Source organism: Culex pipiens, chromosome 2 (genome assembly GCF_016801865.2).
Source record: "Culex pipiens pallens isolate TS chromosome 2, TS_CPP_V2, whole genome shotgun sequence".
NCBI lineage: Eukaryota > Metazoa > Arthropoda > Insecta > Diptera > Culicidae > Culex > Culex pipiens.
Window position 1 is genome coordinate 142,030,066 of NC_068938.1, and position 23,979 is coordinate 142,054,044.

Genomic DNA, 23,979 nt, shown 5'->3' on the forward strand with positions numbered 1-23,979 from the left:
AACGAGGGAAGGGAGGGATTTGCAGAATTAGTTAGATTGATTATGATGAGTTGATTAATTTTGAAGTATAAGATACAAGGTCTATTCTGATAAATATAACGCAAATTGAATACATTTATTGGATACGCATGGTGTTTCATGATCGAGAAGCAGTTTACCAAATCTTTGATATGGAATGGATCGTTTCAGAGTTGTAGTCTCTTTTGGGTTATAATTTTCGAAAATTTTAGCATTTTTATTGTTTTTTACGTCGGAAACTATTGGTTCGATTCTACGATTTTACTTCTGTGAAATCGTCAGTTGAAAATTATACTCTAATTAGGTGGCACTTAGAAAAAACTATTTTTTATCGATTTTTCATAGTCCCACAGAGAAAATTGTAGGAAATTTTCTAAGCTAACATCGAAAATATATTAATGTAAAATTTTTCTCCGATATTTTACTAACATTTTCACAACATATTTTGGAATTTGATGAACTCTACCTTAAATGCCAATCGTTTGAAAATTGACTCAATCTTACCCCTTAGAGGGGGTGACATTAGGTCAAATAAAACAAGTCATCCAACAGTGTTTCTTGGTCGAGGGAATTGTATTGACATGCTACAATGTTTGAAGTACAAGTTTTCGAGCAATTCCAATAAAAATATTAAAAAGTTGATTTTTCGAGCGGTCATTTATGATCCAAAACGTACCTCAAATATAGACAGCTGCCAAAATGACAGGATTTGTTCTAGGAATGAGATATTTTCAGCAAAGTCATCTCAAGACGTCCCCTGCACAACCCTTTAACCACATTTAGTTTCATTGAGAAGAATCGGAGAATTGGGTCCTAAAATGAAGCTTAGATTGCTGATATTATTGTTTACAGCGATAAAGCTTATTTTTCTGAGTACAATGACACTTTGTACGACCACAAAGAGTTTAAAATGGATTTTGAAATCAATTTTGAAAAATTAACCTCGCGGTCCTTCTTGACAGAAAAGCTCCTTCTTGACAGCTCGTTCCAAGGGGACCATAGTTGATCCATCGAAAAAATGTTTTCTTGTCAACTTTTTTTTTGCATTAAAATGAAAAAAAAAAGTGATCAGAAATGGTTTTTAATCGTGTTTTTTACCGTTGTACATAAAAATTTACATAGGGCTTTAGTACCCAATTGGTAAAATCCGTAAAAAAAATCACTTTTACCCATTCTTTCCCCCAGAACCAATGTTACCCCCACTGACGGTACTCCAGAACGGTTCATATTATCGAAAATCGGGTAAAAAACTTTTTGATTCTTAATTTAATTTAGCCTTAAATTAAATATTATTTTTTCATTTTGTTGACCACTTTTTGGATATTTTTCAAAATTAATTATTGTGGATTTAGCTCGTAGCTGGATTTTCTGGCATCTTCTCACGGTCATTGGAAATAGGGACCTACATAGGGAAATTAAATGTTTTGGGAGAAACACCCACCCAAAGTCATTCAAATTTAAGGTTGAAAACCTTGTAGTTTTTCTTTGGTGCTGGCACTTTTCTTATACCGAACAAGCGCAAACATAACAAAAACTACCAAATTATAATAATAAACAGTTTTACAATGCTTTTGATTGATATAAATATTGTTTTTTGGCCGACATTATTTAATATTGATTCCAACCTTGTTCTTGCATGATCTTGATGCTCGATTGGAACCCCGATTTGACAGTTCGATTGGAACCCTGAGAGTGACATTTCGCCTCTCCATGTAGGCTCTCTAATTGGAAACGGTCGTGGATACCTAGGGGTTCCCAGTTGTAGTGAAAAAATCCATTTCTGGATTTTTTTTGAAAAGGTCCAATAAACCAAATTATCAGTTTTTGCTTTTTGGGTGTTTTTTAATACCCCTGACTCAAGGCGGTTTCAAAAACACCCAAAAACAAGAACTGAAAATTTGGTTTATTGGACCGTGACTGGACCTTTAAAAAAAAAATCCAGATTTGTAGAAAAATTATGGATTAAAATTTAGCTTTCTTATCACTTCTCCGACATCAGGAATAATTGTTTGAACATGCTACCAATTTTTTTATTCGGTCGGAAAAATATTATTTTTCTTGAAAAAACTTTCATTTTTAATCACATGATCACCCCTAATTCTGGCTCAATGCCGCCATCATGCGACCGCGTGCTCCGTTTGTTTGTCAACAAAGCTGCAATTGGGTGGTGAGACGAAGTGAGGGGGGAAGAGATTTTGAAATTTTTATTCCCCAATCTGGCCCGCCGCCTATTTAGTCGGTCGTTGAGTCGCCGATCGTTTCCAGCGACCGAGTCCAGCTAGGAACTGATCGTACAATATAATCAAAAAATTATTCTGGAACCAAATTTTGCACAATCATGCACTATGACCCAAAATATGTCGTTTAAGTCCCATAAAACAAAGCAACAAATTAAGAAATTAAAAAATATCATTTTTTGAGAATCCAACTTTAAGTAAAAAAACTAACTTAATCCACCTATGTGGTTGGAGCCTTCCTCACTTATTACCAACAATGGCTGATATGATGGAATTGTACAAAAAATTCATCTATTTTTATGATCCGGAATAAAAAAGTACATAAATATCACTTAAGTGGCCATATCTCGAGACAGGGTTGCCAGATCTTTAATGTTTTAGACTCGTTGGAAAGGTCTTTTGATAACCTAACCAACGATGGGTTGGATGGTGGATCCGGACATAGTTTACATACATTTAAGTGAGATCCGGCATCCAAAAAGTACATCAATATCACTTAAGTGGGGATATCTCGAGACAGGGTTGCCAGATCTTCAATGTTTTGGACTCGTTGGAAAGGTCTTTTGATAATCGAACCAACGATGGGTCAGATGATGGACCTGGACATAGTTTACATACATTTAAGTGAGTTCCGGCTTCCAAAAAGTACATCAATATCACTTAAGTCGGGATATCTCGAAACAGGGTTGCCAGAGCTAAAATGTTTTGGACTCGTTGGAAAGGTTTTTTGATAACCTAACCAACGTTGGGTCGGATGGTGGATCCGGACATAGTTTACATACATTTAAGTGAGATCCGGCTTCCAAAAAGTACATCAATATCACTTAAGTGGGCATATCTCGAGACAGGGTTGCCAGATCTTCAATGTTTTAGGCTCGTTGGAAAGGTCTTCTGATAACCTAACCAACGATGGGTCGGATGATGGACCCGGACATAGTTTACATACATTTAAGTGAGATCCGGATATATGTGAAAACACATTTTTATACATAACTTTTGAACTACTTATCGAAACTTCAATCTGTATAAAACTCGATCTATGGGACCCTAAACCAAGTCGAATGCAACAGGTTCGGGTCAAATCGGTTCAGCCAGTGCCGAGAAACATGAGCTAGTTTGTTGGTCACATACATACATACACACACACATACACACACACATACACACACATACACACACACATACACACACACATACACACACACATACACACACACATACACACAAACATTTGTTCAGTTTTCGATTCTGAGTCGATATGTATACATGAAGGTGGGTCTACCACGTTTTTATACAAAGTTCATTTTTAGAGCAGGATTATAGCCTTACCTCAGTGAGGAAGGCAAAAGTTAAATAAAAAATATGAAACTTTTTTTAGAATGTATCTTTTTTTATCTATAGAGAATATAAATCTGGAGATTTTTTTGAAAAGGTCCAATAAACCAAATTTTCAGTTCTTGTTTTTGGGTGTTTTCGAAACCGCCTTGAGTCAGAATAATTCTGGAGTTTTTTTTAAAGGTCCAATAAACCATATTTTCAGTTTTTGCTTTTTGGGTGTTTTCGAAACCGCCTTGAGTCAGGGGTTTTAAAAAATACCAAAAAACTAAAAATTTGGTTAATTGGACCTTCCCAAAAAAAAAAAAAAAACTTAAAAATTTAAGAAATGTACTAATTTTAATGAGATTTGAAACATTTCTACAATATCTGAAACATAGTCAAAACTATCTCTAAAGTTCAGCATATCTTAAACGAAATATTATCAACAGTAAATCAGTAAATCAAGCGAAACAGAAGCTGCTTTGCGTTTTCCTTTATTGCTTTTTTGAATCAGTTTATTTATTTCACATTTTATTATCCATGACATTTGTTACAATTGAAGCTGATTTCGCTGGATATTGGTAATTGGTTTTCTACGTTTAGCAAAACATTGTTCTAAAACAATATCTTTAAAAAATGATCGAAATTTGTTAAGCACATTGAAATTATTTTCTCCATGAACATGAATTTGAATCGGAAAACGGAATGTATTTTCGGATTTTTTGTACGATTTCCATTTAGAAAAAGGTAAAGGTACATTTGTAAATAATAAATATAAAATGATTTAATTTGTGAAAACTTTTGATTTGTTCTTCGTTTAACCCTTTCAGGCCTGAATTTTCAAAAAAATATTTTTTTAAGTTGATGATGGGAAAATGATTCTTATGGCATAAGAAAATTATAGGCTAGTTTTGGAAATTTTGATTTTTGGGCCATATATGACCCATCAGGCCTGAAAGAATTAAAATGCAATATGAATTGATAATTTTATAAAGAAAACTGGTTTCAACAAATTTGAGGCAACATTCTGACTTATAACAAGGTAAAAACCTAAAACTGTATTTTGTTAAAAAGCTTATAAACATAGTTAACTAAATATACACATTAATTTTATTCTTAAAACTATACTAGCATCCTTAGTGATAGTACATTTGACGTAAAAATATAATTTGAAAACCTTAAATCTGATTTTAACAAGACAAACTATGACTATCAAATCACCCCGGAATTCAAAATAAGAATTTTCAACGCAACTATTTTTGGAAACACCATTGAATTTTTTTTTCAAAAATAGTGCATGGACATTGTGTGGACTACCCCAGTACATGTTTTAAAAATAATAACCTTAAGGGTTTACATACATGTAAATTGGCTAATATGTCAGAAGTTGGTAGGAGCACACACTTAAACTTTTTTTAAAAACTATTTTCATCTATTAACAAAAAAAAAATAATTTGAAGACAATTTGTTGCATCATTACCGTGCTATTTAAAATCAGCAGTTTCAAAAAACGGGTGCCACGATATCTCCACACTGCTTTGACCAAATCGGCTCAAAATTTTGGCGAAGGCTCGGTCAACAGGATCTGTGTGCATGACGAAGACCGATTTTCAAAAAGATTATTTAAAAAAAGATATTTTTTTATTTTCATTAAAAAAATCGTCAGTTTATGATTATTGTATTTTTTCAAAACAGCAAATTTGAATAATCGGGCTTCGTCATGCACACGAAATATGTCTTGACCCCAAATTTCAGACAAATTGGTCCATGCCACCTCGAGATATCGTGGCATCCGTTAATCAACGCGATGTTCAGAGAAAAACGCCCACAAAGTTTGACAGTTCGCTTTTCGCATGGCAAAATATCTAAATCGTCTCTAACTCACTTTAATCATGAAACTTTCAGAAGCGATTGAAAATCATCCAGCTGGGAAATATTTCAAAAATATATTGAAATCCTACACAGCAAATTTTCGGTTGCAATTTCAGTAAAATAATTAACTGAATGCGATTCAGTAATCATCACATTTACTGAAATTCGGTAATAAACAAAAACATTACTGAAAAATCAGTAACTGGCTATCTGTCAAACTGAAACGTCACTTCTGACTTATTGTTTGGATGCTGCCGAGAGAAAATCCTCTTTCAAATGTGTTTTTGTATTGTGATCTTTAGAAACAAAGGTAAGAAAAATGTTAACAACAAATGCCTCGATGCTAACCATCTGTTTTTTAGGTTTGGACGATTGATGAAATAAATGAATGAACAACAGTATTTTAATGACAACCAAAATAAAATTTTGATAACTGAAAAACCAAGAAAATTACTGAATTTTTAGCAAAATAATTTGACGTTTCTTTTGCTGAAATTTCAGTTGTTTTGACAACCATTTTACTGAAATTTCAGTAAATCATCTGTCAAAGTGACAAATATCAGTTAACTAAGAATTCAGTAAAATCCAAATTACTGAATCGTTTACTGAAATTTCAATAGATGAAAATTCAGTAAAACTTTTTTTGAATTTCAGCAAAAAAAAAATTGGTGTGTATCAATACCACCCCGGTTTACGGTAAACGAAATTTAAATTTCATGCTATCCAATTAAACCTTATTTTAAAATAAACGATTTGTTGGAAACTAAAAAAAAAAGTACCAAATTCCTAAATTCTAGGAATTTTGGCTCCTTTCCTTATTTAGTAATCGGGTTTTTTGGATTACTTAATAAGAAAAGGAGGCTAGAATTTAGGAATTTAGTACTTTTTTTTTATTTCAGTGTAAAAGAAATTTTTGCAATAAGAATTTTCAAATCACAACTAGCATAAACAATTAGATTTTCAAGAATGTAAATCGTGATTACAGTATTCTGAACATATTTGGTTTCAAAGAAATAAAATTTAAAAAACATCAAATTTAGAAAAAAAATATTTGAAAGAAAATATTTGTTTCAATTCAAAATAAGGTCCGACACTTATTTAAAAAAAAAAAGAAACAAAAACGTAAATTTCAACCTAAACATTTATAACATGAATAAAAAATTGTAGGAATCATGACAGTACCAGCGATCGTTTCTCTTGCACTGCATTCCGTTTTTTGACACCTTTGTTTTAAGAAATTCTATTTTATTTATTAATCACAAAGTGTGTTCTCTTAGAGTTTTAGGAGCGAGATAATGCATTTATCAGATTCTCTTTTAAGCAAAAAACTGCTCAACCTAAGATACCTTTTTGCACCTCCGGTTCAATTTTATTGATTTCCTGCGAATGATACTCTTCACAAAATCTCTGACACGGTAAATGAAGTGCAAAAGCCGCGTTCCGGGCCATTTTCCACCGCTCAAAAATACACTCTCGAGCCGAGCATGAAAAATTCACGCCCAGACAGCCCCGGGACCAGATTTAGGGTCGACACCAGGGAAGCCGCTCCATAAAGGAAGGCTCCCATCATTTTCCGTTGCCGAGAACCCGCGCCGTTACGTTAAGGAGAGCATTGAGTCTCAGCGCTGAAAGCACTCTGTTAATATTTAATTATAGCAATCTATTGAGAAAGCAATTTTCAACAATCAAAAGCTAACTTGTTCCCGAGTTTGCCACTGCTCCAAGGCAGAGCGCGTCTTGAAGTTCAGGAGTGTTGCAGCAGTACGCAAGTAGCTTTTCACCATGGACCGTGGATGGTATTTTGGTTGCCGGTGCCAAAGGCAACATTGTTGTCCGAGACGAAGACGAATGAGCGAGTAATTCAATTAATTATAAAATTAACAATTGTACGAGCTGTGAAACGAAGGAAGAATTGCTGGGAATTGGAGAGACATTCGTGCCATTCCATTCCAGCAAGTTATAGTTTGAGCATTGTTTTTTTTATTATTTGTGTTAAATTTAGTATAACTGCAACTCAAGGTTAGAGGTACTCACCGGTCGAGGGTCAGCTCCTCCAGCTGGTTCAGATCACAGGCAATGTACTCGAGGGCGGCGTCCGTTATCCGCGGACACCAGGACAGGTCCAGGGCGCGCAGCTTCTGCAGGTTCTCGGCGATCAGCTCGACGCCGTCGTCCGTCACCTTGCTGCAGCCCGAGAGCGATAATACTGTGAGGTGGGGCAGCGAATGCACTGAAAAATTGAATAAATACAATGAAGAAACATTAGTTAAATATATAATTTATCCATCTGATGTTTTTCTCACAAATAGAAATATTAAAAAAAGCCCGAGTTCTTCATAATTGTTTCAATCAAACAAAACATAACCCTTTTGATGGAATACTTACACAGAAAAAAAATCAATTCTCGTAATCGTGAATTAAGTTCACGAATGTGAGAACCACGAAGGAATTTATTCATGAGTATGGTGCATTTGCACTATAAACGTGAATATATTCCTTCGTGGTTCTCGCATTCGTGAATTTAATTCACGATTTCGAGAATTGATTTTTTTTCCGTGTAAGCATTTCTGATTCAATCATGATTTGCAGTTTAAATTTTCCAATTTCAACCAAATTGAAGCCTTCATTCTTTCAAAGTGTAGCAAAATATTAAAGTTCAGCCGAACACATTGCAGATCAAATAAATACAACTTTTTTTTTTAATTTATTAAATTGTTTTTTCAAGTAGGTAGTTGAAACCATGACCTATGAATCTTCTAATACTTTTTGTATCGATAAAAAAGAGGTTGTTTTTGAATAAAATGTCACTACTTAGTTCATTTATTTAGTAGATTTTTAATGCTTGGAATTATTTAAATTTTTGAAGCTTTAAAACACATATTTTCTTGATCCTCGAATAACTATTCGATCAAACAATCTCAATCTACTATCAACAAATTAGGACTTACCATCGAAAAATTACGATCGAAATTTTTCAATCCAGAAATTATAAAAATCACCGCAATAGATTATTGTGAAATATTCTTAAAACAAATATATGTATTTTATTAATATATTTTGAGAGGCCTTACCCCATATTTCACCCAATTTGGTTCTTTCAAATCGAGATATCGTGGCACTCGTAAATCAACTAGGTGTTTTAAGAAAAACACAAAAAAAATTGCGCTTGGCAGAACTTCAAGTTTAAAATGTTTGTTACTCACATTAATCATGAATTATCATGAAACTTGAAACTTGAAGAAGTAATTGTAAATTTGTTATAAATTATCTTTTTAGTTGATTTCATTAATTTTTTAAGTGCATAAATAGGATTAAGAAAAAGATTTGAAAAACTAACGAAACAATTCATTAATTCATTTAATTATTATTTTTTTTCTAGATTAAATTTTATATTTGTTGAACGTTCGATTTGTAAAATGCGTTGAAGTCAAATAAAAAAATAGAAACAAAAAATAACAAATGAGCACACAGAAAAAAATGATGGTAATATTCATCAGAAAATGGTAGCAGATTTTGTGTAAAAAAAATGATTAATTTTTCATCAGAAAATGATGAATTTTCATCAGTTATCAGGTTCAGTTCAGTTACCAGTTTATCAGGTTCACATTTTTACACATTTGTTATGTAATATTACTCAAAAAAGAGGTAATATTCAACCTACTAAATTTTCAACATTCCATAATTCAACTTTTTTTTGCATCAAAACCGGAAATGGATTTTATTTATATTTTTTTATTTGGTTCAAACTCTATGGGGTCCTTCTCTATGGACAAAGAAGCCAATTTGTACCATTGACAGGTTTCCAGATACATGTGGAAATGCCGTTTTTTTTTCAAGTGTCAGCCAGAATAAAGATTCATCATTATCTGTGCCAACTGGACAGATATCAACAATTTTTACGTTCACCCAAAGGAAAAATATAGCTCAAAATCTGCAACAGTGGATTTGCTGCAGAAAATGTCACAATTTATAACATTTTTTGCAGCAAGCCCGTAGATCTTTTTTGCCCGCGTGTACACATAGGGACGTGGCGTTACATCGTGCTGCCACCTGGTTTTTGTAAGCGCAAGAGTGTAAAAGTGCTGAGTCATCGTCTAAAAATAGACGGCGTCCTATCTCGCCCAGCAAAATGAAGTCGATAAAGTAGTCGGTTTCGATGAGAAAAAGTGGAAAATGTGGTCTAAAAATAGCGACGCCATCCCCCTATGCTGGCCCGTCCCCGAGCAACATTCCAAAGAGAAGAATATGTTGATGCTCTTTCACTCTCATTTCATCAAGCGTCCATGGCGTTAGCGTGTCGGATCAATAATCAAAAAGTTCGTGGTTCAATCCTCGTTCTAATAAGGGTTTTTTTGTGAAATACAACCAAAAAGCCGTCGGTAATGTCGATAATTGTCGGTAACGGGCAAAAATGTCATACTCCTATGGGAGCGTTCTTTTATTACGTAACGCAGTAGGGGGGGGGAGGGGGGTGTCGGAGGCCGTGTTACGCTCCATACAAAATTTTGAAAATTTGTATGGAAATTTTGTTACGAGGGGGGGGGAGGGGGTCTAAAAGTCCGATTTTTCGCGTTACGTAATAAAAGAACGCTCCCTATATAGCAAAAAATGCATGAGGACAGATTTCATGCAGAATCTGATATACTTTCATGCCACCATGCATCACAATCATGCGACCGCCGGTTAGGTGTTATCTGCCATTTTCGAACATCTTTTTTTATTCAGTGAGTATAATTAAAAATCGAAAAAATAAGACTTTCTAGTCTAAAATTTACCAAAAACATTCAAAGTTGGTTTGTTTGCATCAGAATCTGATTTCAAGTTCTCGTAAAAGTTGTTTTTAATGCGACTTCTAGCTGGTTTTTTGACTGACCGCCCGATATGTCAGCCAACATACTTCGCAGGGACTGTGACAGCTCGGGCTCGATCTTGTTTGTTGTTTGCATCAGGACACTGCGACGGGGATTGCACCATCTCCAGCAAAGTATTTTTACATGGCAGCTATGGTTTTGTTTGCATCCGATTTGCTATCTCTTTTCAGCAAATGTTAATTCACCGTTTTTGAGGCCGAGAATCAACGAAACCATCAGAATTTCATTATTTATATTCATAATTGTGAGATTTTCGTCTGCCAGATTTTCCAGATCTTGTTCGGAACTTGGCCAGATTTTTCCCATTTTGGCCTGGCAACCCTGGTGATTAATGGTTCACCCATAAAAGGCTTAAAACTATTTTGGCAGCAGTCGGAAATCTGTAACATTTGTAGGAATGTTCTGACCGATTTGGTGTCTTGGGCAAAGTTGTAGGATAGGCCTATTCAGAAAAAATAGGCACAAGGACAACATTTTGCCGATTTTTAAATCAACTTTCTTACTTCTTCTATGTCCCGTCCGTGTTGATCAATCGGACCGCGCACTGGACTCACAATCCTGAGGTTGCTGGTTCGAATCCCGCGGCGGGCGCTCTAAAATTCTTTGTGTAAATATGGGTATCCGGCGCCGTCGCTCCGTGCCGTACTCAAACACTTAGGAACCCAGGGCTGCGAAGTCCTTGTAGTTAAAAAAGTAAGACACTAGTGGTTGGTACTAGCAAAGTCAACTTCGTTTTTTTTCGTTCTTACAAAACAATAATTTTCCAAAATTCCGTTTCATTTTTGATTTTTTTTTTAATGTTTTAGGGGACAAAAAACTGCAACTTTCGAGCTAACTTTGTTTTCGAAAAAGATTTGCTGATAAAGTGCATAATTTTCAAGATCTACCCAGTTTAAATGCTCAAATGAATAATAAAAAGAATGAATCTCCAAACAAAACCAAAAACTTAATATGAGAAAAGATTTGGTTACAGTCTATCTATAAGCAAAAATATGGTGTTAGTCTCTGTTGCATAACCAAAAGCAGAGCCAATAAAATCATACCTGCGCCAAAAATGATCAAAACAACAAAAGTACAAGGTAACATTCATATTTTTTTCTCTCTGAAAAAATCTTCTCGAAAGAAACTCAACTTTCCTTCCGAGAAGATGGTTTCCCCCGTCCGTTTCTGTTTCAGCCCCAAAATAGAACAAGTACGTTGTAAATCAAGCCGAATATCCCCTTTCTTTTGCTGGAAAACATCCCAAACTGCAGCAGCAGTGGGCGCCAGATACGAGCTGGCAGAAATATTTAATAAATTTCCACATTATATTTCGGCGCATAAGCAAAACAAGAAAATAAAAAAAAATGGAACAAGTCGGAAAACATTTTCTCTCCAACTCAGAAACCTTGGAGGTAAATGGAATGAATTTGATTGGATTATGTTTCTGTTCAAATAAATTCACAATTTGGGAGATTTGTTTCCCATCTAACGAAACAAATGTTGGGAATTTTAATCGAAATAATCTGAGAACTCGCAGAGCAATTTTTTCCATTTCAGAACAAAATGTCCGAAAATTTTGATTCAAAGGAAACAAAAAAAAACCTTTCACTTGAATGATGTGCTCCGGAAAACCGCAAAAAAGGTTAAAAGGCTAAAAAGCGGATGATTTGTTCGGTGCCATAATGCGAACAACATAATGTTTTGGCAACAAGATAGTCCCCCCCCTACCTCGGATTTCCTTTGCCCTACATCCGGTCAAATGCCTGTCAGGTTGGGAAATTTTGGCCGGTTAAATAAGAGATTATGACCGACGGAGGAAAAAGTTTTATTCCCCCGAAATCAGACAGGTTCTTTTGCGTTTCTTTTCGTAAGCTCGGCGGAAGAAAGATTTTGTACTGTTGGTTTGTTTAAACAATATATGTTTTGATTGAGTTTATCAAATGCTGACTCAAAATGTTTTTTTTATTGAGGTTAAATCGATCAAAATCAAACTATTTTTTGGTAATATTTACGATAATTATCTAGCAATATGAAAAACACATTACCGTACATTCTTAACAATGTTTCACAGAGTAGGTATATAGTGAAAAGTTCCTTTTTCAGTACTTGTATCGAAAAATTGTACCTTTTGCCACCGTTTGAGTTAATTGTGTGTTGAATAATTCCACTTTGGAGCAATTCCAGCTCAAATAAGGAATTTTTCTGGTACTTTTGTACCCGACTCTCTCCGATTGCAATGAAACTTTGTAGACATGTTATCCTGGGCCTATATGAGCCATTTTTGTGTATATGGAGCCAATAGTACTCGAAAATAACATTTGAGGAGGGCGTAAGGTATTTAAATATTTTTGTATTTTGCAATTTAAAAATTACTGTATCTCGAAGCCGTTGCGTCGTATCAAAAAGTGGTCAAAGGCAAACTTGTAGGAAATTGGACGGTCTTTCTGAAAAAAATACACTGAAACAAAAATACACGCCACATCAATGACATTTTTTGATTTTTAAGTCTAAAACTTAAATTTAAAGGTGATGTCACGATTTTTATTCGTTCAAAATTTTTGAGGAAATAGCCTAAAATGTTACCAAAAGACTGACGAAAAATGCAGGATTACATAAAAGTCTCCATATTGACCATTGTCCTATGTCCAGTCCTTGGGAAGATACAGCGGTTTTAAAAATAAAAATGTTAACAAACGGGTTTTTTGGTGGTTTTTGGCAATTTCTATATGACAGACTTGGTTTGTTAGTCTCGTAAATATTTTTACCGGAAAGCTCGTCCAATTTCCCATAAGTTTGCCTTTGACAGCATTTCAATAGGATGTAAGGGCTTACAGATACAAGCTTAATTGCATTGCTAATATCTGAAAATAGTATATTTTTTCAGTGTGGTAGAAACCAGGACAGTAAATTTGCTTACGTAAATATATAAACGATATAAATCAAAAAGCTGTCAAATGCAAACTTATGGGAAATTGGACGAGCTTTCCGGTAAAAATATTTACGAGACTGAAAAACCAAGTCTGTCATATAGAAATTGCCGAAAACCACAAAAAACCCGTTTTTTCAACATTTTTATTTTTAAAACCGCTGTATCTTCCCAAGGATAGGACATAGGACAATGGTCAATATGGAGGCTTTTATGTAAAATTGTATAGAGAATTGATCCCTACTACTGGTTTTTGAAAATTTTGACGTTTAGACCACTTTTCAAAAAACATTTTTATTATTTTAGAAGAGGCATACCATCCTGCCAGTGTTGCAAAAGAGTGACAGAAAAGCTATCAATAGGTTATCTCTGCACCAAAAACATCTGAGAGTATAGCGGCCGTCACTATAGCTTGTGAGATCTCTTCTTGTGTCTCGTGATTCCCAGCGATGTCATTCTCTCTCTATCACTCCTTCCCTTTTCCTCGACTATGCGCTCTCATCGCTGAGTCTCTCAACCTCTCCGAAAACTGCAATGAGAGAACGCGAGATGGCGATCAGGAGCCGACCACGCATGACGCCCCTTCAAACTGCGTTTGCAAAATTGGTTTTGTGGCGGCTTTTGTGGTTAAACGCTTGTTGCGGTAGGATGATCGTGGAAGCGAGAATGAGAGAGAAAAGGAAAATGTCAATCGCGAGTGGGTAAACACGAAAACGTGTTCGGCTATGTTCAGTGCTGAGAGTTTCAATGAAGAGAGAAGAGCAGTTGTATAGAGGAGAAAAGCAACTCGCGACAAAATTTTGAGGCTAGGAATTTTGACAGGTAAGATTTTCATAAAGTATTCGCCTCCTTTTCTCTCCCACAAAAAAACTGGGGACAAGGTAGCTGTCAAACTAGGCAAAAATGTTTAAGTTACTTACAAAATGAACTTTGAGTGATTTGAGTTCATTTCTGACGTCACGTTTTTCTCCTCTATTTGAGGCATGAATATTCAGGCGAGATAATTGTAGTTGCTGGGAGCTGATATTTTGATATTATAACAACCCTGCATCCTGCATTTTTCTTCAGTCTTTTGGTAACATTTTAGGCTATTTCCTCAAAAATTTTGAACGAAAAAGAATCGTGACATCACCTTTAAATTTAAGTTTTAGACTTAAAAATAAAAAAATGTCATTGATGTGGCGTGTATTTTTGTTTCAGTGTATTTTTTTTTTCAGAAAGCCCGTCCAATTTCCTACAAGTTTGTATTAGACCACTTTTTGATACGACGCAACGGCTTCGAGATACAGTAATTTTTAAATTGTAAAATACAAAAATATTTAAATACCTTACGCCCTCCTCGAATGTTATTTTCGAGTACTGTTGGCTCCATATACACAAAAATGGCTCATATAGGCCCAGGATAACATGTCTACAAAGTTTCATTGCAATCGGAGAGGGTCGGGTACAAAAGTACCAGAAAAATTCCTGATTTGAGCTGGAATTGCTCTTTTCAGAACTTGTATCGAAACCCAATACTTGACGCTTTTTTGAGTTAACCAAAAACACGGATGGAATTTTTCAGCACTCAGAGAAGTGTTAAAATAAACGTTTCAGCATTGTTATGTTGAGTGATGAAAGGCAGACCATTTGTCACTATAGAATGACAGAAAACGGAATTGCAAAAGGACTCGTCTACCGAAATTCAGGAGGAAATTAAGTAATTCTAAGAACGGATCACATTTCAAAGAATCTACATGGGGGAGGAGCGATGCGTGGACATACCGTACCAAACGCTCCATACGATTTTTGTTTGTTTTTCGTCAAGTTTCATCAAGTTTCAAAACGATATTTTTTAGAAAAAATAAATAAAGTTTAACAACTTCTCGCAAAGAAAGACACACAATCGGCAAAGGAAATTAAATCATGTGTTTTTTTCGGTTTCCGCCCCTTCCTGGCCAAAGTACGCAATGCTGGGAAATCCGTCGGAAATGTGGCCACAAGAGAAAGAAATGGGAGGGGTATCAAGGGTTGAGTGGCCTCCTCCACAATTCGCAAAACGGTTCTCTCCCACTTCCGCTCTCGCCTTTTGCCCGGTCGGCAATGCAGTGATTCGAGAAAAAGGAGGCAGTGCGAATTCGTTAAATCAGCAAAAGTTATTTCCTTTCAGAATTGGGCAAGCATAAAGAACCAGGAGATGTTCGTGTGTTATCTCGTTTGGTGAAAGAGTTTTTGGTTTGAAATGTTTTTGGCATGCTGTTTTGGAGAATGGGTTTATCTGGTGGAATACCTGTAGACAGGTTGAACAAAGTAATGAAGTTTGTCCATCAAATCATGGGATCTGCTTTTTGGAAACAACAATATTGAGCAACCAAACTTGTTTTGACCCTATTTTTATACAGATTTACTCTTCAAGAGGAAAAATCACCTTGAAAATCACAGTTAAATCTCGAACTTACCGATATTCACCACTCCGTGGTTCGTGAGTTCCCAGCAGGACTGTAACCGTAGGATGCTTAGGCTGTGACTTTGTTTGGGCGAGAAATAACCAAGGGCTGCATCCGTTACGTGGTACGCCTGAAAAGGATAAAAAATGAGCAAATTTAGCATATCAACTTCCCTAATGACTGCTGGCTGCACTGCAACTGTGGCCAAAGCGCGTTGGTCACCGGATGCACCATGCAGTATAGGTACATGAACCCTAGCAATGTCCCAGTTTGAACTGCCATCAGCGAACCGTAACGGGCAAAGGGGGTTGGACATGGCGAGTGCTCTTTGTAGTCGCGAGAACAATTTTACCGCATTACGCTTGCAGACTTACTTTAGGGTGGGCAATGGCTTGGATGCACCACACCGCCACGTTCTTGTAGAGGGTTCAGGGGGATCCATTGTTGTGGATTGCATTTGGAGGTACCGTCGAAAAAAAAAAACGAAACTATTGGCACTACGCCCCCCGGGGCATGGCCTTCCTCTAACGTGGGATTTCTGCTCCAGCGCCTCTGACGAGACAGGAGAAACCGGGACCGACGTTTTACTTCACCATCCGATAGAAGCTCAGTGGATAAGGCGGGAATCGAACCCGCGTCTCATAGTATCATCGGGATCGGCAGCCGAAGCCGCTACCCCTGCGCCACGAGACCCACCGTCATGAGGGGTGAATCGGGACGGCTGTTTTGGTTTTATTTTTGCAGATTATTTTGAGTTTTAAGGTTTCAGTTTTTGTTTATAGGACCTAATAAAAAACAATCTAGATTTATTTAATTTACACGAATTTCTAAATTTGAAGAAACTGAACTGACAACAATATTGGAATGCTGACACAAAGCGCCTGTTATGATCGTCATTTCCAAGCGACCGTCAGTGAACGCACACAAAGTTGAAACGAACAAAGCCGAGCTCAGCACTCAAGCAGCCGCCCCTATACGAATACGCGTGATCTTATTTTTCTCTTTCAACCTCTCTATCTTTCTTGCTCGTGTGGTGCTGCGTGGTGACAGTCATCATTTGAATGTAGTCGTGGTGAAGGTGATCGGAATTCCGGTAGAATGTCAAACGAGCTTACTTGAATGAAAACGAATGCGGAAATCTTCGGAAACTACAACTCACGGTACAACTCTGAACTCAACCGATTTCTACAAGCCTTCCCAAATGGTCAAACGGTCCGCACGTTATGTACTAACCTGCAGCGAGAACTCGTACAGTGAAGGCAACAGTTGTGCAACGGCTCCGACCGCTTCGTCGGCCACGTTGATGCAGTCCGCCAGCGACAGGGACACTATCCGGGGCGTCAGGCAGGCCCACAGGCCGGCTTCGGTGATTTCGTTACATCCTGCCAGCTCCAGCTCGAACAGTGACTGTAATTTCAAACAGAGAGAGAGACAGAGAGAGGGAAGTTAGTAAAACGTTGGGAAAAGCGTGAAAATCATAAAGTCAGTGTGGCGAGAGTTGGTATCCTGGAAAACATAACTTTAAACTTAGAAGTTTGAATCCAGATTTTTTTTCAAGAAGAAATTAAAGCATTTTAGTAGCACACTGCAAGCACAAAATTTAATGATTAAACTTAGAAACTGTTCTTAAATAGAGCCATTTACCCTAATACAATGGTGCAATGGTGCAAATATAACTTCCCACCAAACCGTGTAAATTTTACGCAAAATGCAAATATCCATGGTGTGCTAGCAGTTCGCCCAAGCTAATTCATTATTCAGAACGTTTAATTTTGTCGATAAACATTGGTTGCCCGATGTGGTTATGTTTATTGAAGAAACTTCAATGGTTTCATGCAAATTTGCTTTAGCGAAGTATGTTGGCGAAAAAATCCATTAAACGATATTTTCATTTCAATATCTTTAATTATTAAGAGTAAAACTTACTAAATAGACAAAATATTATTTTTTAAAGCACAAAAACGCAAAAGTCTAATATATTCTCTTATGAAACGTGCCTGCAACCAATCAAAATGTTAATCAGGACGGAAAACGCGGACAAAAAAACGAGAATAAAATAAACAAACGCATGCATATGTTTTCGCTCCTGTTTTGACATTCAAAAGAGTCGTTTGTGGTGATTTCGCTAACAACTTCCTCTCGCTTCCCGGTTCGGGCCGCCAGCTATAGCCAGCGAGTGAAGTCGATAAAATCTGTCACTCAAACGGACCAAGTCTAGTCCTCTTAAACAAACCAACCCTCCCCGACCCATAATCCTCCCTTGGCATTTATTTGTGATTTGGGGCTGAAATATCATTCATCTGCGTACATCAACGGCAGGTCGGGCAATTCATAGCGGATTGTGGGAAAGAATGCTGAAAATTTGTCCCAAAGTCTAAAGACGCAATTTTGAATTATAAGTTTTCCCATTCAAGTCTCCATAAAATTTCGAGGGCTGGTCATAAATAAAAAGAATGTGAATGTTCGAAAATTTGTACCTTTAATTTTCTGATCGATTTGTGAAAACTTTTATGAAAAATCATTTTCGATTTTTTTATTTGACTTTTTGTCACTTAAAGTTGAGTTGCCAAAATATGTTTTTTTAATTTTTGATTTTTTTTGGATATATTTCAGTGGACTAAATAGGACACATTTTGCGCTAGAGTTTAGGATAGTGCAAAATCTTGTACCGGGAACATGAATTTGTGATAAAATAGTTAAATAGTAATTTGAAAGCTATTGTTGTGATCTTTTGATTTATTGAATTTTTTAAATTTTACATCCAGTTATTAAAGAAAAACATTGGCCCTTGAAATCTCCAAATTTAAAACACTTTCTTCTTACGGATGTAATCAAAGTTTGGTTCTATTCAGGAGAACAATTTTTTTACAATATAATGACTTCACACACTAAAATCTACGAAACTTAAGCTTAGTTATGTTTTATTAATAGTTTGGTAACTTTTGTTGGTGAAAATATCAGATAAAGGGAGGCAAAATAACATCCCGCAATTATGGAACAGGCAATTTGGAGGCAGTGTTTTGCTGCTTTGATTAAAATAGTCTTTAAATAAAATTTCCTGTTTAAACATTTAGAAGTGAAATAGCAAGAGTATGTCAAAATAAAGGTCCTATAAATAGCACGATTGACAGGAAAGATGCATTTCGTCGCCGTCGTGCTAACTTGTCTGACGTGCATTTTGGGCCAAATTGAACTAAGAACGCCATTTTGTGCAGCTCACAATGTCTCACCTTTTGACCTTGACAGACTCGAATTCAATCCTGAGATATTCAATAAAAACAAAAAAAAAACTCCGTGTATTGTTGTCGCTCTTCATATGAAAGAAGTTTCAACCTTGTCCAACTAAACAAAACGTGTTTGTTATTGTTTGCATTGCGTGCTCTCGTTTTTGTTCATTCAAGGTCAAACATTAAAACGCATTTTTCTCGGAACGTCAAAAAGCGACGTAGGGGAAAGTGGGGCAAGTGTAACAAGCTAAGGAAATGCTCGTTATAACCCATTATAAACGTTAAAAAATCTATCAGATTTATTAGAATCATCTTATTCCAGGTCTTGACTGAACTAGACTAGAACAATTTTTAAAAAAAATCTTTTTTTTAATGTAAAAAATTGATTTTAATTTTTTTGTTTTTTCGTACGTTCTACTCAACTAGTGGGGCAAGACGAACAACCCGTTGGGGCAAGAGGAACAATGCATGAAAAAACATGCTAATTTACTAACAATTGAACTATTACCACTTAGATACATCAGATAAGGATGTATTTGAAACGTTTCTTTCATGTTTAGATTAAAAAATAATATTTTACTAAAAATTTGACCGTTTTTACGAAAAACAAAATTACTTAGATGATAAATAGTAAATTTTCATGATATTATTATATCGTGTATGGTCAATTTTTTAAACAATTGATTATCAGTTTTTAAGAACTTTTATGTATTTTTTTCACAATAAAATATGTTGCTGCAGCAATTCGTATTTTTTTCCATAATAAAAATCCATATGGTACGCTTGCCCCACCTAAACAAGATTTTTTAAAAGCTCTCTATAAAATAACCAAAACATAAATCATACTTTATAATATGTGCAAGTCATTGGTAGGGACACTACTGATCTAGGAAAAATAGTATTTGATAAAATGTGCCTTAAAACGAACCCTAAGCGTTATTTTGTACTTTCCAAATATTATAAGGAAACAAAGGTTTTGAAAAAAACTTTATTCAATATTATGCCCCGTGGCGTTTACGTCGTTTTGGTGGTTATGTGGTAGTAGAATCAGCTAATTGCATTGCTAGCAACAATTCCTCATACTGGAAATCATCAAAATTGTAAAAATTACGGCCTTACTAGCGATTGTTCCTCTTGCCCCATATGGTCGTCTTGCCCCACCTTCCCCTATGACAAGATAGCACACATGCTTTTGACAAATTATCACAAAAGTGTTCCGAGTTTGTGGGTGTTCCGAATGTGTGATAACTGTATTTATTTTATGAAGGATTTCCCCCGAGAATTTTTCTTTTTCTGAGCAATACAAAGCTGGTTACTGAGATACAGGCCAAAATTTCAATTTTAATTCTATGTAAAATGAGTTTTTTCTCGGTTTTTGTCTCATTTTTGATCTCGCGATCACGATATCTCGAAAAATATTGGTTCAATTGAAGTTCAGTTGAAATTTTGGTGGTGGTAGTTTATCATGTGAAAATATAAAGAAAACGGTACATTTTATAACCAAGGCACCCACAAATTTGCTGATTTGGTAAAAACCAAACTTAATAATGGATGGTCTCATCTTAACCTGCAACTTTGCCGAAGACACCAAATCGATCGTTCAGGAAATTCCATCAAAAGATACAGATTTTCAAACATTACGAACATCGAAAGGGCGGATGTTGTTATAAGAGGAGAAAATTGTGAAGTCAGAAATGAACTCAAATCACTCAATGCTCATTTTGTGAGTGACTTTAACAGTTTGGCCTAGTTTGACAGCTACATTGTCCCCAGTTTTCTGTGGGAGAGAAAAGGAGGTGAATACTTTATGAAAATTATACCTGTCAAAATTCCTAGCATCAAAATTTTGTCGCGAGTTGCTTTTCTCATCTATTCTAAACTCTAAAAGTTTGATTAAGAAACAGCTTGCTTTTTTTTGCACTTGGAACATTTATGCTAACTTGGGCAGTCAAGGTGGATAGAAAAACGTTTTTGGTTTTACTATGGATTTTTAGTTATGAATATATCAAAAGTATATTTTAGTCAACAGAATTTCTCAAATCGAAAGCAAAACAAAACTTTTTCCTTCCCGTTGTGCAACGGCATGTCGCGGAAAAATCTGTTAATGGCAGGCGGCCACAGGACACATTAAATAACGCAAAAACAAATTCCACTCGTTTGCAGTCGTTTTCCCATCCTCTCCAACTTTGTCGTTTTATTTGGTTCGTGCGGTGACCGTAAATCAACGCGAACTGTTGGGGTTGAAACTAAGGGGGGCTGGTCCTGTGCCTGCTCAGCTGACCAATTCCTCGTCCGTCCGTGTTGAGTAGAGGAATCAGGAAGGATTAGGTCGTTGTAGTATACTTATGATTAATGGGTGGTGAGTGGCGATGAGAGCCGATTATGAGTTTGTTTGAAGAGATTCGTTTTGTATAATTTTACGACAAACATGCCAATAACTATAAAAATCACTTTTATGTTATTTTAACTGGATTTTTGATCCACGAAAACACGTTAACACAACAATTAACGGAGCATGAAATTGCTGAGCTGCCTTAATGGACACACTAAGTATTTGCAATTTTATTGGCCAATCCACTGTTCTTGCTGTAAACATCTTTTCACATTTTTCAATGAGCTTGCTTACTAGTGATCGTTAAAAATAAAATTGTTCAGTATAGTTTAGTTGGAAACCAAAGTGTGTTAAGTAATTTGTATTTTAAGTATGCAAGCTTTTTAATTCTGAATTGCAAAAAAAGCTTTTCTGTTCATCATTTCCATCTATTAACAAACTTTTCGTACCTTATCCATATCTACCCCACCTAAAGGTCACACAAAATCCCTACCAGCAAGTTACGACACAAAATTAGCCAAATTATACCTTTCCTAATTGTTTACCTGATATCTGAGATGGCATCTCCTCCCAAAAACCTACCCATCGCTCTAATCGTAGGAAATTTCGCCTCTGGGAAATTCCACTTGAGTTTTCTCCCCCATTACAGAACACGACACGGGCGATGGGAAAGAAAGGACACGACGGTGACGGCGGGAAAAAGTTGAGCCAGAGTAATCTATCAAAATTTTCCGGTTCTCCCTCCCCGGAAGAGCCTCGTCACGGCGGGCGGCTGAACCGATTGCCTGGAGGTTATTTACCCCGGGAAGGTTGAATCACATTGTTTGACTGTCAATCAGGGGGGAAGCTTTTGCTTGCGGAAATAGTTGAGATTGGTGGGAGCTAATGTTGGGTAAAGCTTTTAGTTGCCGTTTCTGCTTTGAAAGTAAACTATTGCTAGGAAAATTAAGGCCCATGTTAGCTCAATAATTTTGCGTGGAATTTGAGTAATGTGTGATCGATGGAAGATTTTTTTTGTTCAAAAATTATTGTCTGATCGCTTTACAACAAATTCTAGAGCGTAGCATTTTTTTAAGTTTTTTTGTCTTTCTCACATAAGTGTTGAAAAAACGAACAGCAACGAATTACAACATTTACTACACAGAAAAAAATATGTAAATTTACACAGCACGTAATTGCTGTTTCTTATGTAAACTCACTCAATGTAATGTTGAAATATGATGTAAAGAGTAAAAAGTCATGGAAATTACTCCAATGTAAATCTAAAACTAATGTAAATCATGAATCTAATGGAAATGTTGAGCATGGAAACTCAAATCTGATGAATTTCTACCCGTGTTCGGCTTCCTGTAAATTCCTATTTAATGTAAATCATATATCCAATGTATTTCTGCCAAACGTTGACTTCAAAACTACCCGATCTAAAAATAGTTATGTTTGGTTCTCTTTCTATCGCTCTCATACTTCGCTGGCTCACTGCCTGTGCCTCGACCTGAACAAGTTGATGCTTTAGCCGCTCGATTATAAAATGCGAAGATGGCTCAGTCGGCAGCGGGTAGCAGCAGTAACACCGAGCATCCTACCCGTCGTCTGTTCGATTCCAGTCCAGCGTTATTCCACTTGGCCGTCGACGAGAAAGCGTCCCCTACCTGTGAAACAACTTTTTAGAATCAGAATTTCCTTTTGCTGCCCGTTACAATAATTTTAAAATAGAACATAGGCCACACCCTTTTCCTACTGCAATCCAAGTCGAGCTTCTCATTCCCATTGGCCAATCAGAATTAGTTGATTTGAAATAATGTAAATTCCAAAACTAATGTAAATTCCAAAACTAATGTAAATTCCAAAACTAATGTAAATTCCAAAACTAATGTAAATTCCAAAACTAATGTAAATTTTCAAAACTAATGTAAATTTCCAATTAATCTAATGTAAATTTCCAATGGATCTAATGGAAATATACATCATTTATCATGATACCTTTTGGTACATGATAAATAATGTAAATTTACAGAAATATTTTTTTCTGTGTAGTAATTAGTAAGCAAGGGTCCAGATTTTCGATTCAAGAAACAGACATCATTCACTCATCGCCGATCTCATCTTTGCCGACTGAAGCGAGCAACCATTCGTGAGCGAACACTACTCGCTCGCATTTCTTTGTCTGCTCCATCTCTCGAACCGAGTCACAAACTATTATGCTCAGAGAGGAGAAAAGTAAATCTTTCCCTGTTCCTGAGGGGAACACCCATGAAGAGGGGCCGGCATTTACAAAGCGGATTCAGTGACAGTTTTTTTCATTCTCAACTTAATGTTAACATGTTATAGGTTAATGTTAACATTCCATAGGTTGTCTTCCTAAGGTGTCTTGATAAGGTCCAGTTTATGACGATACACTGAACCCCGATCTACCGCTTATAAGACCGAAACGTAACCACTGGGCTACGTGCTCAGTCAGAGAGGAGAGAATCCAACATAATTAGAGGTGGGCCAAAAAAGTGCGAGCCGCTCAAAGAACCGGTTCACTAAAAAGAGCGAACGAACCGTGGCTCGCAAAAAAGGACCGCGGCTCTTTTTTAAACTTCAGTCTTTTAAAAGAAACGTTTCAAGATTGAATGATTTTTGTTACAAATATAATTAATTGAATTAAAAAAAAAGTATTACATTTGTTTTTGAGAATTGAAAATGAAATTTAAAATATTTCAATGCAATGCAATTTTAAAATAAACAGAAATTTTTCCAGTCATCTCACATATTCGGAACACCCACAA

General features: G+C 36.0%; 1 protein-coding gene across 1 annotated transcript in view; it reads right to left on the reverse strand.

The window, feature by feature from the left end:
* The window catches only part of LOC120417971 (F-box/LRR-repeat protein 16), a 107,279-nt gene that overhangs the window by 5,899 nt on the left and 77,401 nt on the right, over positions 1-23,979 (reverse strand). The window contains exons 3-5 of the mRNA XM_039580210.2: positions 16,883-17,056; positions 15,662-15,779; positions 7,479-7,674 (exon numbers count right to left, since the gene is read on the reverse strand). Coding sequence (XP_039436144.1) covers positions 7,479-7,674; positions 15,662-15,779; positions 16,883-17,056 — 488 coding nt within the window. The remainder of the gene's footprint in view (positions 1-7,478; positions 7,675-15,661; positions 15,780-16,882; positions 17,057-23,979) is intronic.